The sequence below is a fragment of the Acanthaster planci genome, linkage group LG02 (assembly GCF_054643075.1).
Source record: "Acanthaster planci isolate LZ-2023a linkage group LG02, COTS_SCS, whole genome shotgun sequence".
Lineage (NCBI taxonomy): Eukaryota > Metazoa > Echinodermata > Asteroidea > Valvatida > Acanthasteridae > Acanthaster > Acanthaster planci.
In genome coordinates this window covers 25,231,091-25,248,590 of record NC_141778.1, presented here as the reverse complement: position 1 = coordinate 25,248,590, position 17,500 = coordinate 25,231,091, and the positions used below count along the sequence as shown (strand labels likewise).

Sequence of the window (17,500 nt, the reverse complement as noted above, 5' to 3'; positions counted from 1 at the left end):
GCAAAGGTACACTATCGTCCAGTCCATCGCAAAGAAAGCACTTGCGAGTCGGGATGTCTAACGTTAGTTTGTGTTGGTCACTTTTTACATCACGCAGTCGACTTACCTCTAGCCTTGTCTTTGAGAAGGCTACATCAGAATATTTGACTTCAGAGTGCAATATTCGGCATGAGCCCACGGAAGCAGCTGTGGTTATAATTTATCTTAAAAACTGTGCTACACACAATAAACTACATAAACCGTTATCATCATATTCAGTTCTCTTGTCTGACTAGTTTCTTTCATTTTTGTGTCTTTGAACAGCCAAAACAGTAATGGTGATAATTTTATAAAAATTGCTGCCATGTTAAAAATGTAAATTAACAAATTCCACCTCCTTTCCCCTAAAATGTGAACGCTAAATGTTTATTTTTTGTTGTTGTACATGTACGTAGCCCTGTATGCGCTTGATAACATTTCGCAGCGGAAATCAAACGAAGAGTTGTTCCTCTTTTTTACTTTCCAGCAATCCAGTGCCCGAGCTTATCTGGTACATCCTGCACCCATTCCAACCGCTACAACAGCATCTGTACCCACACATGCAGTCAATCGGGCTACGGCCTTGGCCCAGGTCAAAGTGGGACCAGGGTCTGTACAGCCGATGGCACTTGGACAGGATCAGTCCCAACTTGTGTAGGTCAGTATTAAACTAAAGCAGTGCTCACAAGGAGCAGTCTTGCTCGGTGTCCTGCAGTCAGTTTGAATCAGGGGTATTTTTTATCTCATCAGAGTAAGTATGGCAAGGAGACACAGAGGAGAATGTAGAATATAAAAGAGATTGTGCCATGTTAATCCCAAAAGAGCTAGGCTTTTTTGGGGGACCATTTTGGAGAGGGAAGGGGGATGACGTTACACAATTACATCCAAGGAAAAGTCACAGTATGAACCCTCTTAAGGCACCATCAATATTAAAGGCCATTTGGAGAAACCGGTGACATGGAAATCCATGTTGTGCTCTGCAGATAAGCAAAATCCGACGCTGACGTGCCCAGAGACCATCCGGGCTTTCGCCAGTGCCTCACAGACCTCCGCTGTTGTCACCTGGAACCCACCGGAAGTCAGCGACAACTCTGGAAGCGAACTCGAGGCTGAGCAGACAGCCGGCCTACCGTCTGGCTCATCGTTTGGCAGAGGCTCGCATGCCATTAGTTACCGGGCCCAAGACAGTGCTGGAAATGCAGCAACATGTTCATTCTCTGTCATTGTCCAAGGTGAGCATGTACAGTGTAATTCTTGGTTTGGGTCCAGGAGGCGATTTTTTCCAAGCGAGGGCTGTGGAAACTGATGTCTCGTCTGGCCATCAGTCTGTGGGGGAAAAGCTAAAACAATTTTAGACAGGCAGTCTTTGCTTGTCCAATATTTACAAACCCCATTTTGACAGAATCTTTGACAAACTACAGTGGAAATATGACTTCATGGAGCACCTAGTGTTATCAGCTGCAAAAAAATTAAGTGGGAGTGGACCAGCAGTTTTTAACCTTTGCTGGGAATGGGTAGGTACATCGTAGATACTGCATTCCTAGATTAAACCCAGCAGGCCTCACAGAATTGACTGAATTGCAGAAAGGGTTGGCTTAGAATAACTAGGTAAAATGTCATATATTGCATATTGCTGATGGCTAGTTCCAAGCTAAAATTTGCTGTTCTCAGCATGCATAGGAAAGGCCAAGGCTTATGCTGAGATTATTGAACTTTGGAGAAGGCCGGTTCTAACCAATCGTGGCTGTTTGCATGTACATGTATCGCTGACCATAGGCTCATTGAATTCCTTATCCAAACAGATTTGGAAAGTGTGCATTAAGACCTTTTTGGTTTTGTTTAGGTTTTTTTTAGTCAGTTATTTTGCCTACTTATTGAGTTAATCATCAGTCCCCCCAACCCAGTATGTACACACACATTCATCTGTGTAAACACCTGCAACCATAAACTCAAACTTTGTTAGAATACCTCTTTTGCGACTTGTACATGATTGTCAGTCATTGTCCTCGGTTGTTGTTGGTCCTCAATTTGAGTGTCTTTACACACTCAACTTGTTCCGTGGTCGTGGGGACTGCAGACCTACAAGTGCTGTGTTGACAGCATTTCTATGGAGAAGTCCCAGCAGCCTGAACCAAAAGCTTACAATGCTAGAAATTACCCACTCCATGCAATGCTGGTCATCAGGGCAGTGCTTGTATCCACACACCATTGGTATAATGCGCACCTTCTGCAACTAAACTCTTCCACTTTGGACATTGGCAGTGATCCAGTGTCCAGCTCTCCCATTCCAATCTGGTCAGAGGAGGGCGTGCTCATCGCTGTTCATCTATGGCTCAGTCTGCCAGTTTGAGTGTCTGCCGGGCTTTTCTTTGACCACGAATTATGTCAGCATTGAATGCCAGCAACAAGGGGACACTGGAGAATGGAGTGAAGATCAACCAACCTGTGAAGGTTAGTGAAAGTTCATAGGTTAAATGATAAAATTCAAACGACTACCAGTGCTGAAATAACAGTTTGCCCTGCCCAGAAAAAAACTTTAAATGTAGTTAGAATACACCTACCAGCACTTCTGAGAACCAAAGGTACTTCTGTATGCCTTAGGACCATTTTACTGTACACGAATTGCTACGCTTTGAATCCAGCCTCTGAGGTAAATTACTGGTGACATAAATTTCACTTTCTTGATCTAATTTTTCAGTGAGAGCCGTCTTGAGGTGTTTATCCACCTTGAGCAGAAGCACCCCCTCGTTGGTTGAAAAGAGTCATTGTTGGTCAGGAGCATTCATTTTGTTGGTAGTGATGTAACCAAAATATGTACATTTTATAGTTGTTTGTGAACCTACAAAGTTCTGTTCCGACCAAGGGAGCCTCCTTTGCTAAGAAAATAGTGCCCTCTTCATAACGGGTTTTTAGGCTATGAGACCAACCATTTTTTTGAAATGTCAGAGTCGTTCACACCAATCTCTCGATGACGATCACACTGTACCGTACACTTTCTGTGCATCACACCGCACATGTGTTGGGCCTGTCGCCGAAGCACAAGCTCCCTCTGCATGTTGGTTCAACCATTTTTGGAGGCCGGGGGAGGGATGGAATCTTGTTTTGATCGCCTAACTGTCCTTGTGACTTCTGACACCAGCAGAATGTGCAACATGCTGTGCTGTGTAGCTGTGACAGTGTATGAACACACATATATACGATATATTAACCCCTTCACGCCGGGATTCTTTTGACCGTGACTGCTGGGCTGTGGTGTGCCCTGAATGGAGGGCTTCGTCCAGCAGCTGCATGGTGAATAGACTGTATGTGTGGTATGCACTAAGCCTCACACAAAGCCGCGGCTCTCGCCATCTCCCGGAGCGAAGGGGTTAAGGCCCCTTTTACACAGGTTTTTTGGAGAAGAAATCCACAGATTCCAATTTCTTTTTACCATCTGTGTAAATGGGCTGTCATAGGAAATGTTACAGTCCATGAACATGTAAAACAGAACAGCTTTTGATGATGAAGGCACTCATATATTGGCTCAGTGTTTCTTGTCTCTCATGAGTAACGGTTACTCACAGAAAAAAGGTATTGATAGAATCCGTGTTTCTTTTGCTGTATTCATTGTGGTGACACATTCAAATTGGCTCTTTTGTAGCCGTAACATGCCCTCTGCTGACTGCTCCGGAAAATGGTGGAATTGTGGGAGACACCCCGTGCTCGATGGACTATGGCTCTTGGTGTCGGTTTGAGTGTAATGACGGCTATCAGCTCGCAGGGAGTGGAGTCCGTCGCTGTCTGGCAGAACCTGGACAAGCTGATGGATCCTGGGATGGCTATGAAGCTCGCTGTGAAGGTACAGCAGAGAAATTGCTACATGTCATAAGCCACTGTTGTCCAGTTCATACTTAGTGGGAAAGTGAATGTACATGTAGATGGAAATTTGTAAATATTTAGAAATAGTTCAAATATTTGTACTGTGATTTTACAAAACTTACACATCTGAACTTGAGCAACATTTTGTGACTTCAAGTTCACGTTGCTTTTGCACTCGTCCAAACTGTGAAACTGCCTTTCATCATCACATACGTGCAGTTTCACTCATTATGTATGATGTCTTAATTGTTGTCTAGTAATCGAATGTAGCTTTCTGGATTGACCCTCCTACATTTCAACTACTTCCTGACTTTTAACCTATTCAGAGCAAACCTGTCCGAGAGTCTACGTCCCTCACAATGCCTACATCACCAACCAGGATGAATGCCCAGCCACTGACCAGATCCCAGCAGGGACCACCTGCCGTTTTGCCTGCCGACCAGGCAACGTGCTGACTGGGTCTATGGAGGTCTCTTGCGGAACGGATGGAAACTGGAATACCACCTTCCCATACTGTGAAGGTAAAGTTGCTAGGCTGTGGGAAAATACTGAAACTCAGGGTTGTATTTTCCTATCAACGATAAGCGCCACATTACATATCAGAATAGAGTCGATAATGAGGCATGCATGAGTGGATTTCCGTTTGGAGCCTTAACCCTAAAAGAACTCATGCCCAAAGATTTTTAAAACATAGCACACATGTAAAGACACTCATTATCAGCGTAGGTTTTCAACGGAATCCAAGATATGATTTTTTGGGGGCAGGGCATTTAAAGTTGTGACAGCCTGCGAATGGAAAAGGACACATCTTGGTTTACCTGTCTCAGAAAAAGTGGACCTTGAATGAGTACTGTATGTTCAATTTTCACATAGTTGGTGTCAAAATGTCTGCAAGATATTACTTCAAAACGTCCTGAAGGCTTGGCTTGTAAAAATACATGTATATGCACTTTGATGATATTGAAAATGTGGAGGGGGCCCCCCCAGCTCTTTTAGGGTTAATCTGAAACATCCAGTCGGCTGATTGAGCTGAAAATAGAGAAATGAAGTTTTCATTTTTCCTGTTTGTCGGGTGGCGTCATGCATCATTTACATTGACACTATTTTTGATACACCTCGTCTTTTTTTCTCAATGCTTGCAGTTATCACCTGTGACAGCAGTGAGTTGCCTGCACCACAGAACGGAATCAAAAATGGCTGCCCCCATGCTGAGGAAATCTACGGCACTGTGTGTACTCTGATTTGTAACCTGGGTTTCATGCCAACCCAGCCCACTTACGTAACGTGCGGTGATAACGGGAATGGAGTTGGCACGTGGGATGGAAACACTGTCACGTGTGAAGGTACGGATAGGTATTAGCCAAGGTTGGATTACGTCTACATTACATTGCGACTAACATCCAGGGTATGAAAGTCCTCTTTCTATGCGAAATATTTTGCAACAGTTTTGTCTCACATTTTTACCTGGCAAAGACAGCTCAAGATGTTGTTCACAAGTGCCTTGTATCCCGAATTCCATAAATGCTGTGTTGAAATTACTAAATACACCCGTTGAAAGCGTATTTTGCAGGAAATTTTGCGAAACTCCACGCTTTCCGTCGCGATTCATTAATGATGCATGTACATGCACGTACGTTTGTCTAGCACGAGTACTACTCACACATGCGCAAAATAGTAACCGAGTGCCCCTTACTCATGCGCGGAAGAGCCGTAGGGGTGAAGAAGTCGCAGATAAGGCTGTGTCCGAACGGGCTTCCAAAGATACGGCTAGGTCTATTGTCTGCGCGTCTCCATGTATTTCTAATGGAGCGAAGACCTAGACCTAGCTCTAGACAACATGCATAACTGGAGGCAATTTGGTGCATGCGCAAATGCATACTACCGCACAAACGTAGGTCGTTCGCGAATCGCAACGGAAAGCGTGGAGTTTCATACCTTGGACGTTAGTCACAATGCACTGTAGACGTCGTCCAATCTGGGCTAGGATAGGTATCAGCTTGTCTCAAAGAGGGCGTAGTCCTACTTTTATTGACTTGCAGGGAAGCGTGGTCTATTGGTTCAGATTTGGTTTCAATCCAGGTGCTGACCGTAGGCTTTTGCTATAATAATTTATTCCGCCAATCAGATGTCAAAAGGGTATTCATACCGCAACATGACTGTGTATAAACATTTGATCACGCCTGCTGCAATTTGATAATGCCCACTGCGTAAAAAGGCTCTGGCACCTGGTTACAAGACAGTGAAATCCATTTCTATTGGTCAAAACTTTGTGTGCGACGCGGCACACATAACTCACCACACGTGCACCAAGTCCACATACAGACATAAGGATATTCTTCAGGAGTACTTGCACAGAAATGTACCATAAAATGGACGGGGTATGTTTGGAAAAATGAAAATAAAATTCTTGAATAAAATCCTTGGAAATTTATTGTGTGTTGACTTCTTTTGACTTTCATCCCATTCAACATTTTGAAATTTTAAAAACAGATTCAGGGAACAGTATTGAAAACAGATTCCCCATCGTTAAGACCGTTTGTCAGGGACCAACCAAAGTTTAAGTTCATAAGCTTACATTAGCCTGGTGACCAGACATCACACGTTGATCTGAATTTGCTTGGCTTTTCAGCGGTCAAATGTGATCCTCTGGATGTCCCCGGTACTCCAGGCTACATGCCACTGTCATGCACGCTGGACGGAGTGACAGTGAGTGACACAGACCAGATGCAGAGTTACGGCACCATCTGCGTGGCGTTATGTGACCTGGGATTCACCAGTAGTGGCTCAGGGAGTCGTACTTGTCAGTTGAACGGCCAATGGGACGGTGTTCCACTGCAATGTACAGGTAGGCACTCTTCATGAAGATAGTTGTAGGGTTCTAGACTACACTTGTGGTCCTGCGCCATCGTGACTTTCTTTATTGGTTGTATAACAGCACCGCTCACGTCTTCAATAAACATACCCACAGGTGGACCTAATGTAGGTTTAGCTCAGGAGGGGATGTTAGGAAGGGCTGAACAACTATTTGCTATAGGGTTCCTGTCATTTTCATATAGTGTCTCTGGCAATTGATGATGTGGGGTTCAACCTTCTAACCCCAAATGGATCCATCACTGATACCCTTATCTATGTTGAGCTTTATCTAAACGGGGGAAAGGTTTCTTCTTCTTCTCTTTTGTATAAAGAAGTGTCCTGTTTTACATGTATCAAGGGGGGTATTTGTCGCTGTTAGGAAACAAGTTTAGCCCACTTTGGGCTTCTCTCATGTTAAACTTGAATGACTGGCAGCATTTCCCTTCTCCCTGTAAAATTACAAATTATAGCCCCCCCCCCTTTTTAGAGAGTCACTCACACGTATTTTCTTGCGGTGAACTGACGTTACCCCGATTTTCCATGTTTGTCAGATATTACCCCGCCCACTGTGATGTGCCCACCAGACATTACATTGTTCGCAGGGCAGGGGACCAGCTTTGCAGTTGTTGGCTATGAGTGGGAACCTATCCAGGTATGGATGCGTGGTGTTTCAGCGTGTTCCTTCACTATTACTTCACTAAAGTCTGTTGATTTCATGCCTAATTTCCTTTTCCATGTTATGTCTAACTTCGTTGGAATATTTTGCTTTAAATATGTACGTTGGAAAATTTGTTTTTTCCTTAAAAATATTATTGCAGTTAAGAAAATGAAATTTACACATTATAGGTGGAAATGAACCTCTGTGTTTTAAAGATATCTATTTCCAAGTTTGCCTGGCCATTTTTAAAGGGTATTCTGGTGCCCTTTTTGGTTTTTATGCTGATGGCATTTCAACATTCATGAATAAAAGCGTGATGTCATCCTAGAGAGAAAACCACAATCTTGCATTGATTTGTGGGATGTTGACATTTTGCCGTTCTGAATGTCCTTTTATTGTTGTATAAGCCAACAAGCAAATGTTTTAAAATGATTTCAATGAGTAAATTTTTGGGTTTTGAGTTTTTACAGAAAAATCAGATAAACTGAGCACTGCCTTTCCTGGTTGACTAGTGGCAATAGCACCCTCAGTTGTCCAGAAGATCTTAGACAATTTTACTTTATTTATAAAGTGCACTTTTTACTACACATATCCCACAAAAGGATGACAATTAGTTTTTCACTCACTGAACGAGAGTATCAATATGCACAAAAAGTGTGTCTTAAGAAAACTGCTTCATAGGGACCCTTCACAGCCTGGGTAGGTCTGCAAGCAAAGCAGTCTGTCTAACATTTCGGTGCTGTACTAGCATTGGTGTATACATTTGTAAACCATTCAGGCCATGGATGCCAGTGGTAACCTCACTGCCAGACTGAGTACCATCAATGGACAGCCAGCACCGGCCAATAGGAGCTCTGTATTCTATGAAGGGACCTATCGGCTGGTCTATACTGCCGAGGATAGCAGCAGTAACACGGCATCCTGTGATGTCAGTGTGAACGTCCTAGGTAACAACAATAAGTACATGTAGGATGATTTGTGTTGATTTGATAACCCTTGGTTACTCGTGAGTCTGATTCGGTCCAAATAATTGGATATATATGAAAATTAAGCCTTCCATTTGATCAAATATTCCATAATTGGTCGAGTCCTCACCAAAGCAGAAACACCTGTGCATTTTTTGGTGGTGGTCTTTCTTGCTGGGTTTCAGGCCATTGGTCTTTAAGAGGCTTGGAGTCCAACTGATGTTTGGTTCTGATTGAGGATATTATTCCCATCAGTCCTAGCAAGATTACACATCACAAAAAGTGAAGAAGTAAAACCGGAAGGAAAAGTTTCTTCTTGCCTTGTATTTCTTTTCAATTTTTTGAAAAGATGCTTTCGGAATACAGTTTTGTAAACAACTCTGTTGTCTTTGTGTAAATCATTGATATTCACTCCCAAGTTCTGTATTTGACATCCATACATACTCAATTATTTGAATATTTGGCATAGCCCCAGTTGCTTTATCCGTCACCACCCAAGTTGTCCTTTTTGCCTTCATGAAGTGCTAATTGAATTTTTGGCGCAAAGATTATCAGTTCCTTAAAAGTTTCCTTGTGCATTAGCAAAGGTAGTTCTAACTTTTGTGAGTGTTAGGGGCATTGTCTTGAGTATCATTATTTTGCCGTCGTGATTGCATTTCTGAAGGATTATTACAATTTTTAAAATCCTTCAGTAAGAAACAACACTATGATCTTGCCTTCCATTATGTACTGGTCAAGTCCTCTTCGTTGAGTACACTGAATCTTGTGTATTTTTTGATTTTGAGAGACTGTGATTGTTTTTATCTCCTCTCATTTGGTTCCTGCCACAGTCGCCCGTTGCCCACCGTTGTATGCTCCCCAGAACAGTGAGTCCAGTCTGGTGTCTGGCCAAGGGACGTGTCAAAACTCTGCCGTATATGGCTCTGTGTGCAGCATAAGCTGTGATGCAGGTTACACACTGTCAGATGGTAGCCAAGAAGTCACTGTTGAATGTGTCAAGAACACAGCTTCATCAACAGTTGGTTACTGGCAGGGCTCGGCAGTAGAGTGTGACCGTAAGTATCTTCAACCTGGCTGATCTATGCCCAGTGAAGGCACCCCACCCCATCCGAAGTTTGATTGGCTGATATCTAGTCAAATGGCATTCACTATTTTTTGCTGTCTTGCTATTCAGAGCCGAAGGAACTCTGCCTGTAGCAACCGCGGAACTTTACGCAAATGCATACCGGGGTACTGTGTACCGTATGCATTCCTAAGTGCTAGTGCCACAGAATTCAGTTTAACTATTCGATGAAGAGGTATTTTGGAAAAGTGTTCGTAAATTTTCAACAAATTTCTTATTCAAATAGACATTAGTTTATAGATGAAATTACACAATCTGCGGGAGAGATGTTTTCAAACAAATAATCAACTTTATCTTATGGTGTAGTCACACTATTCCCATCGATGGTTGTACGAGATGCCAGTGACCATGAATGCTGCAGGCATTGCAGCCAACAGGAAAATGGGAAGTTTTTAATAAATAGCTCCACCAGAGTGATTCAAACATAACTGCACTGCACCCGCATTCTGTTAACAAACATTTGACCAGTAGGCGAGCTATACTTCATGTCCGCACTGAACAGTATCTTCGTGTCTATTATCACATGCGATTAATCTGACTCAGACCAATTGGGTGACCAGAATTGGAAGCCATTTCTGCAGTCACATTATACCCCTGGACTTGTGAGGTGCATGTGTGTGCACGCATTATGCGCCTCTTCACCCAATAGGAAGGTCTCACTTGCCTATGCCCAAGGGCAGATCCAGGGGAGGAGGGCCAGTGGGGGGGGTTATGGTCCCCAAAGGGTGGAGCCCAAAATATTGGGGGGGGGATTAACGAGAGAAAGGCAAATCTGTTGATCTATCTCATTTTCGACTCTTTTGAAAACGTGTGAAACGCTCCCCCAAATTAGTATAACTTCATTCCTCAGAATGGCCATAAAAGGTTATATGAAAAAAATGGCCACATTTTTGACCTCCCAGAAAACAAGTTCCCCCCCCCAAAAAAAATAGGTTGTGGGTCCCCCTTGCCTGATGCATGCATACTTTAAGTTGGCGAATGTGCACATGAGTGTAGTGCCACCGCTGTTGTGGCACCCTCTTTGCTGAGTCTATGTACACAATTAAAACAAAAGTTTCTGACAATCCTTGTGGCTTCGATTCAAAGCGAATTATTCTTTCAATATTTTGTCACCAGCCAACATGTGCCAAGTACCAGCCATCCCCAACGGCTACATTTCAGGCTGCAGTGACCAGGAAGTGGAGTATCAGTCATCTTGCACATTTGTGTGTAATCCTGGTTACCGTAGTAACCATACATCCCAGACTACCAGGACGTGTCAGGCTGATGGTACTTGGACAGGCGTACAACTTGTTTGTGAAGGTATGGTTTCTTATGGCTTGTTTTGTCCTTGTTTACCGATTCGGTGTATCGGTTTTTACAACACAATGGCTGAGAACAAAAATGTAGATAAGCAACTAGTAGTGGTTTGTTGTCCAGCAGGCTTTACCTTGCCTTCTAGTAATTTTCATATAGCTCTATGATCCTACCCATCAAAGCCAGCAAAGGACACCTTAAACGTGCATGGGATGTAACGGTTGTGTAACCCTCTGCCTACATAATCTGTTGCATCTGTACAAGTGTGTGCGAGGACATTGTACATTGTACACGTGGAAATACCCTGGATTGTTCGCTTTTGACTCTCGAGTATATTGCATTTTACCAATACAGGGAAAATTTTGCTCCGAGTCAAAACAAAATGATAATGCTATATGCCATTAGATCAGGCAAAAGTTGTAACGTGTCCAGTCATGTGCAGCACTTTGAGGTGAATTAGTGTTTCTGTGAACAATACCAACACAAGAGTCAACTATCCAATTAGCAAGGTCCGAACCTTATTTATTGCAGCTGTTGTGTGTCCCACCTTACCAAGCCTGGACCATGGTACAGTCCAACCCAGTGAATGCTTCACCCAGCATGAGCTTCCATACAACACCCAGTGTATATTCACCTGCAATGAAGGCTTCTCTCTCAATGGTCCCTACAGCAAGGTTTGCACTGCCCAGGGAGTGTGGAGTGATGCACGCCCAGTCTCCTGCTCAGGTAAGCTCAAAAGACAACCTGCTCACTTTCTGTCGTGTAGATGTCTCCCCAAGCGTGACTGATGAGCATTTAAATATTAAGTATAAACTTTAAAATATTTGCAATTCAGATTACAAAGCTAGCAAATCTTGGTCTTTTGTAAGGCAAGGATGATGACACTTTAGACCTGTTTTTTTTGCCGGGAAGTACTTGTAGCAGAAACAAATACGGACTGGTTTTGTGTGTACATTTGCCAGAGATGCAGGTAACTTTGACAGAAGTCCAGCTCACTGAATTTGTCTTTATTTTTGGTTCATTCTCTTTGCAAGATTACCAGCCGCCAGCATTCATAGGAATCTGTCCTATGTACATCTCCAAAATTGCACCAGCCAACATGAGACAGACCGTTGTCACATTCCCCACACCTAATGCCACAGATAACTCGGGTGATGATGTGACAGTGACCAGGTTTGTTTTCATTTCGGGGTATTTAAAAAAAAAGTTTGATGAAGGAATAAAAGTGTGATGGGGCAGTTTTAAACTTACTAGATTGAAGCCAACCCATCACAATTTTTCCTAAACTAGAGTGAGCTGAAAATTTCTATTTTCCTGACGATTTTGTCTGTTAACACCCTTCCAACCATATCTGTGGTATGAGCCCCATGAGAAGTATAGTAGACCCCCTCGTGTGGTGTGCTTTGATGTTACCTTGATTTCTCCCAGAGTGCTGCCAGACCTCTTTGTTTAAAACATCAACATGCCTTCCTGATGTAGGCATGCCGTGTGATGCGACACCGAATGCAATGAAAATCCAACTCCATGAAACACAGCCTCAGTGGCTGTATTGTTTCACGATTGTTATAAAAGAGGGTCAAAGTCCATAAAATGAATATTAATCTTTCACAGGAGACTGGTGAAGAATTCTAAACCAGTTGATACTTTACCATCATTGAAACTATCCACGCGACTGGTTTTTGATTGATAGAAATGGGTAAACTAGTATATTAGTATATTTGAATTGGATTTGATAATCCTCCGTAGACCCATGAGCTGATTTCGTTTTCAGGCAGTGCATGTTTGTAATGAAGTATGCCGTTGGCCATTGGAGAACATTGGAGCCCAATCTGCCAATCAGGCTCACATGCACAGAACATGTTTGAACAGGTGCAAAGTCAGGTACTTTGCTTTATTCCCGAGTAACCATGGTAACCTTCCCTTTTGGATAACTGAATTTGCTCCTTGAAGATATGACCCCATTACGCTGGTATCACACTCAAGCACCCATCCTACGCATTCTTTCACCTCAGATGTGCATGCATGTCACAACGCACTGTTGGTCAAAGAGACATGGAGCAGTCTGTAGCACTTCTCAGGGATCTCAAATTATTGCCAGAAAAGCCACTTTTCATTTGGTGTTGAAGCACTCTTGACGGGTACAATGTTTTAATCTGCCTCATTTCCAAAAGTAATTTTTGTATGTGGCACCACACCGTCTACCACTGGCAAACGCACAAAATTCCAAAGTACTGATCATTTTGCCGAATTGAAGGGGCTGGCCTTTTCTGCTTGTTTTCCACCCATAAGTTGTCTTTACATCAGTTGCGAAAGCATTTTAGATCCTTCTCTAATTCTGTTTTGCAGTCAAGACCCAAGCCTTGGCTCAGGTTCATCCTTCACCGAGGGTACAACCCGCGTGGTGTACATTGCTACTGATGCTGCATTGAACAGAAGGCAATGTGATGTGTATGTCACTGTGCAAGGTAGGACAGTGTTCTTTTTAAATGGTTTATACATATTGACTGTTTCAAGTGTCCGAAGCACGCCCTCATTGGCAAAGCAGAGACAGGTTGGTGAGAATGGTTGCATTCAGGTGCCTAGCAAACATGTTGAGTCTGTGCTTTCATAAGTTGGTTGCACATGCTTAGTTCATCCTGGACTATACCATGAACCTGGATGTGCCCTCGTCAAGTTCCCACTAAAGGCCCATCAGAGGAGACTTTTCAAATTTTGCATTAGGTCATATGTACGTGATTATGCATCCAGATAGGAACTCTAACAGCAAAGAAATTTATTTGAACAATTTAGTTTGAGCGAGGTTCTTTCACAGAACGTACAACTTGGAATGACCAGACCAAACAAGTACGCTGATGGTACACAGAGGTTCGTCTCGTGAACTGCTCTCTTGATGTCAAGCCACTGTCAATTTCAAATTCCCCCTCCTAACCTCTGCATTTCCTTGACCCTTGACCCCCACAGTTCTACGCTGCCGCCCACTGCAAGCCCCTGCCAGTGGGTCCTTGGTCCAGTGCCCCAGTAACATCTACGGTGCCACCTGCAGCTTTGCTTGCAATGAAGGCTATGACCTGATTGGGACGAGCAATAGAACTTGCGAGAGAGTCAACAACAACTGGGCCATTCAGATGAGTGGCAGTGACAACTTCCAGGTGGAGTGGACGGGGGAAAGCCCGACATGTTCACGTAAGGGGCTCTTGCAGTATTGTTTATTGTTAGCGACTTTTGTGCACTAACCTCTCAAGCGTCAGACAACTTCAGGCATGCACTATAGTTTGACCACTCATCATAATGCTTCTCAGCAATGCCGACTAGTGATACAGTTAGGCTTGACTATGCATAGTTAAACTATTTTCTAAAACATCACTGTCAATCGCATTTCGCTGTGCGTAAGCTGCAACTGTCACTGTGTTCATGGTCAATGAACATTGTCAACATTATTTTCATGTGAATGGTTCCCTCTGAAGTGTGTCGACATGACAGGCAATGCCCTGTATATCTAGTGAGATTAGACTGGCTATAGTATTCCTTGTCTAGATCAGTGGGCTGTGGCTTGGAATATCACACATGTCTATGGGAAGTAGCCGCAGTCGTTAGCCAGAGGCTGCCATGAGTGCACATATTTAGACAGAGTCAGTCCAAGTTTTGTCATGATTCCACTTTTTCCTGTGTTGCTGATTGATTTCAGTGTTCATAAAATATAAAGTCTTAGCATGATGTAAAAATCAGTATCTTTTCAGTTTTAATGTTTAAAAGCATTGCATAAATTGTCACATTTGCTCATTCGATATTGAAAGTATATTTCTCCCCTCATAAAATGCAGCTTTTGCTCATCGTTAGATTTGAATGAGTTGTGCATATGTTGGAGTTGTTTGAGTTTTCATCTTTTTAACAGTGCACTTTTGATTTTTTGCAGCCGTCACCTGTCCAGCCCTGGATGACCGGCTCCCTGCTATACGCTCAGGTTGCTTTCACTACCCACCAGCCACTGAACTGCTGGGAACCACCTGCAACTGGTACTGTCCGTATGGCTACGGTGGAGTTGGTTCCTCACGATCCATGTGCCTGGCCAACAGCACATGGGATGTGGTTGACTTCTCTTGTGAAGGTACGTCAGTGGGTAATGTTGCAGACAGAAAGTTGAAGTATGAGAAACTCCATTCAAAATTGTAAGCAAAATTTGGGCTACTTACATGTATATGCATGGATGTAATCAACTTATCTGTAATTGTGATTGCATAAATATGACCCGCTCTAGAAAAATGGGTAACAAGTCAGGTTATCAGTTTTTGATGTGGCTGGATTGAGTACATCAAAAGCTACAATTTGATTTATGAATGACCCCTGTAGTGCACTGTATTCCAGAGATATTTATACATTTGCATAGCCACATTTTCAGATTCAATAAAAGCACTTTTTGAGAAAAAGCTCAGAAGGTGTAGGGCTTGGAAACACAATGCTTATGTGGGATTTCCTACTGAATGATCAATTTTTCATCTGCATTCATCAGTATCCATGTCTGTAGTCACAAATTCTGAAAACATAAATGTTATACAAGGTAATATGAGGAAAAAACACAAAATCACATTTTTGAAGACATTTTGCCCTCTCCAAATAGAACAGGCCATAACATATTTTGGAATTGCCCGACTTAGTACCCTTTTTTGCAGAGCGGGCCACAAATGTGATAATCGGAAAAAGCACTTTGATAAAAAATGTGCATCAGGAGACTCATTTTTGTGAATAAAGCACAAAACTGGGCCTGATTCAAGTGACAGAAGCCCAAATTTGTGTGCTACATATCTTGTAAATTGTGAACCAAAAAAAAGCATTTGATAGTGTATAACGTACCTCCATCGTGAATGTTGAGAACAAAAGACTAGCTATGGCTCAGGCACAGAGTGGTAAACATGGCAACGAGACGTTATAAAACATGTTGCAACTGTACGACTAGTGGGCAATTTATCAACATCCATGACATAACATATGATGGACTTCATTTCTAAGTCTGACATTTTGTATTGTATTTTGAACATGGGATATTGTTACGCCCCTACATATATGAGCTTATTCAAAAATTGCTGTGTTAGAAATAAGTTCCAACGATGAGTTTTGCTCTAATTACCACATATTTATATGTGAATTGTGTAGAACTGAACATAATTGACCCTTAAGAGCTGGGGGGGGGAGCAGAATTGATCCCCCAAGATTTTTTCTGACATCATCGCAGGCATTAGTTTTTTCGCCGTGTTGAGCCTGCAGGTTTTTCTACTGGTAATGTCTTGCAGTCAGTTTGATACCAATTTCATTGAAATTGGTCACACTTTTCTTGCAAAATGCCCATTTTTCTGAGACAGGACAGCCAGAAAATGTTAGCTTTTCACATTGACATTCTCAGTGTATGCTGGCCAACATGCATGAGGTGTGAACTGCTAATAACCATAACAATGGGGCATGTGGCCTTGTAGTTAGGGTTTGTAGCTTCTGATCATAGGGTCGGGGGTTCGAATCCAGCTGGTGGCAGTATGTTGTGACCTTGCTGGTGGCAGCATGTTGCAATCGTGAGCAAGTCACTTTAAACCTATGTGCCTCTCTCCACCCAGGAGTGAATGGGTGCCTGTGAGGGCAGATTTGGTTATGTTAGCCGTGTGCGCCTGATATGGCAGCGTCAGCTAGTACACTCCCCAGGGAGATGAGATGGTTTTGTCAACAAAATTGAATCAGAGATACAGGTATTGCATTGATGCTGACAACTTGGTAACCAACCCCTGAGTGAGCAAAGTACCAGGGGCTGATGGTCTCAGACCTTGGTTAGCTTTATCAGGCACATTCAGGATGCTCTGTCAGCTGGTGTGGATGTCTTCTTTTCTTTGCCTAATGAATACCACGGCTTTTGTTTTCACAGCACATTTGGATGCTGAACTTTCAAGCACTGACTATTAACCATTTCACTGAGCATGAAGTACTTTTATCACATAGTTTTGTACAGTTTTGAGAAGGTAAAATGCTGTACATTCAACTGTATAGTCCAAAGAACACTAAATCAGAATATCAGATCAGAAAATGTTAAAAGTTGTGTCTGTGATAAACCTTTACTGTTTTGAAATTGTTTCCAGTGGGTAGCTGTCAACCCCTTATCCCACCAGCTGGTATGGAGATATCTCCATCCAACTGCCTGAACTCCCCAACGTTCAATGACATCTGCTTCCTGCAATGCTCCCAGTCAGGGTACCGAGTGGACCCTCCAACCTACGACTTCATCCGTTGCCGTGGCAACGGGGAATGGTCACGTGACATCTCTGCATCCACCTGCATTGGTAGGATTTACTTCAAAGTTTCAATCCTCTTTGTGTCATTAGTTCTGTTGTGTATTTGAAATCTGTTGAACTTGCAAACTGTGCTTACAGCATGCGAGCAAAGCTTTCTTTCATTGTCTGCTATATCATATGAACCAGTTTGAATTCCGTGGTGGTTTCCAGATCGTGGAAACCTTTCCTCCATGTCTGGTGTTGGGCTTCGGTTTCATGAAGTTAATCCTCCAAGATGGAGACTCTCAAGCTCACAGTAATTTTGTTTTCTATATAGAAACATTAAAATATCTAATGAAAGTACTAAGGTGTGGCAAAGTTTTATTTGGTTCCAATAGTAAACATTTGAAAATATTCCTTCAGTTAAATGAGGAAAGTGTCCCCCATGCCGTAATTACTTGGCTGTCTTGATACCAAACAAAAC

The 17,500-nt window shown here is 42.8% G+C and overlaps 1 protein-coding gene across 1 annotated transcript in view; it reads left to right on the top strand.

The window, feature by feature from the left end:
- Positions 1–17,500, top strand: part of LOC110975943 (uncharacterized) — a 61,555-nt gene that overhangs the window by 13,102 nt on the left and 30,953 nt on the right. The window contains exons 6-22 of the mRNA XM_087133795.1: positions 506–676; positions 1,002–1,250; positions 2,281–2,469; positions 3,659–3,856; positions 4,203–4,397; positions 5,019–5,219; positions 6,506–6,721; positions 7,281–7,381; positions 8,166–8,334; positions 9,183–9,407; positions 10,592–10,777; positions 11,303–11,497; positions 11,806–11,944; positions 13,118–13,236; positions 13,733–13,954; positions 14,685–14,876; positions 16,885–17,085. Coding sequence (XP_086989921.1) covers positions 506–676; positions 1,002–1,250; positions 2,281–2,469; positions 3,659–3,856; positions 4,203–4,397; positions 5,019–5,219; positions 6,506–6,721; positions 7,281–7,381; positions 8,166–8,334; positions 9,183–9,407; positions 10,592–10,777; positions 11,303–11,497; positions 11,806–11,944; positions 13,118–13,236; positions 13,733–13,954; positions 14,685–14,876; positions 16,885–17,085 — 3,168 coding nt within the window. The remainder of the gene's footprint in view (positions 1–505; positions 677–1,001; positions 1,251–2,280; positions 2,470–3,658; positions 3,857–4,202; positions 4,398–5,018; positions 5,220–6,505; positions 6,722–7,280; positions 7,382–8,165; positions 8,335–9,182; positions 9,408–10,591; positions 10,778–11,302; positions 11,498–11,805; positions 11,945–13,117; positions 13,237–13,732; positions 13,955–14,684; positions 14,877–16,884; positions 17,086–17,500) is intronic.